A 1,156-nucleotide genomic window follows, 5' to 3' on the forward strand; every position below is an offset into this window, starting at 1 on the left:
TGTCGAGGAAATCGTCACGGCCTATTTTAGCTGCTGGGTGAGTAAAGAAGAGAGCAAAGATGGCCGCAACCTATCGCCAATAGTTCTCATGAACCTCTCGTAGCATGTGGGGTTCCTGTCAGGGACTGCTCCATCAATCTGCAAGGAGGAGGACACATATTTGTGCATGCAACCTAGTAGATGATGTTCTTCTTTGTAGTCAATATCCTCCACATCATGAGATAGTCAAAAGCAAGAGAGATGAGATATTTGGGTCTTGAGAAAAGGTTGAACTGTATTGGATTTCAGATCACTGTCTATTTGTTTGAGAAGGGAAAAGGGTATCTGATTTTCCAGCTTCACAATATCACATCTGATACTTGTGAGTGTAGGAGTAAGAATTTCACCATACCCGTCGTGTCTTAGAGTCACCTCCCGTCGAAGAAGGTGAAGCCCATTTTTCAGAAACTGGTAGAGGAATAGCGCGTCTACCATCATCATCCACCCAAACTTTTCTTGGTCGTTGATCTTCCAGTCGTAAAACTGCTCAAATTCTGACGCTTTCTCTTTTATTTGTGTGAAAAAGACCTCGACTGGCTTGTTTTTTGTTGCGTCTATTGTAGAGTTGAGCTTGTAAATATCCATCTGAGAAAGATGTTTGAGGCGTTTGTGGGACGGTCCCGTGGATTCCTCTTGCAGAGAGTCATGGTGGTACGGACCCAGAGAGACCATTTGAGGAATGTATGCCTCCGACTTCGCATTAATCAGAGCTCTTGGCACCCGCATACTCGCTCTAACAACTGTCACACCTCTCTTCCTTTCTTCCAGAAAACTTTTGACCTCCACCGTCCATTCATCTGAAATTAGTTGTTGCTCTTCACTTGCAGGTGCTGCCATCAAGAAATTGCAGGAGATTCAATCTTGAACTAGACTAGAGTTCACATAGAGGTTATATAATAAGAGGGCGTATGCTTTTCGTATGACCCAAGCAAGGATCACTCCGATAATTTTCTTTTTTCTGGATAAGATTCTAACAGCAACACAATTGGACCCTTTGCATCATTGCTAGCTGGGCTTTACTTGCTGTCTGCAGCAAATTTTACTGCAAGAGAATAAAGCTGATTTGAAAAGTATTTCATTCGGCTAATAGCAATGTATGTAAATTTGTTATCTGACA

The 1,156-nt window shown here is 42.6% G+C and overlaps 1 protein-coding gene across 1 annotated transcript; it reads right to left on the reverse strand.

The window, feature by feature from the left end:
- Window positions 1–225: 225 nt before the first annotated feature.
- On the reverse strand, window positions 226–876 carry LOC131875021 (putative UPF0481 protein At3g02645). Its single transcript, XM_059219020.1, has one exon. It carries the CDS (start codon window positions 874–876, stop codon window positions 226–228), a length of 651 nt encoding a protein of 216 aa, XP_059075003.1.
- Window positions 877–1,156: the final 280 nt, after the last annotated feature.

The sequence above is a fragment of the Cryptomeria japonica genome, chromosome 4, assembly GCF_030272615.1.
Source record: "Cryptomeria japonica chromosome 4, Sugi_1.0, whole genome shotgun sequence".
NCBI classification, from domain to species: Eukaryota; Viridiplantae; Streptophyta; class Pinopsida; order Cupressales; family Cupressaceae; genus Cryptomeria; species Cryptomeria japonica.

Bases quoted from the DNA above. Each gene is read 5' to 3' on its own strand.
- LOC131875021 (XM_059219020.1), bottom strand. From the start codon at position 876: ATGGCAGCACCTGCAAGTGAAGAGCAACAACTAATTTCAGATGAATGG.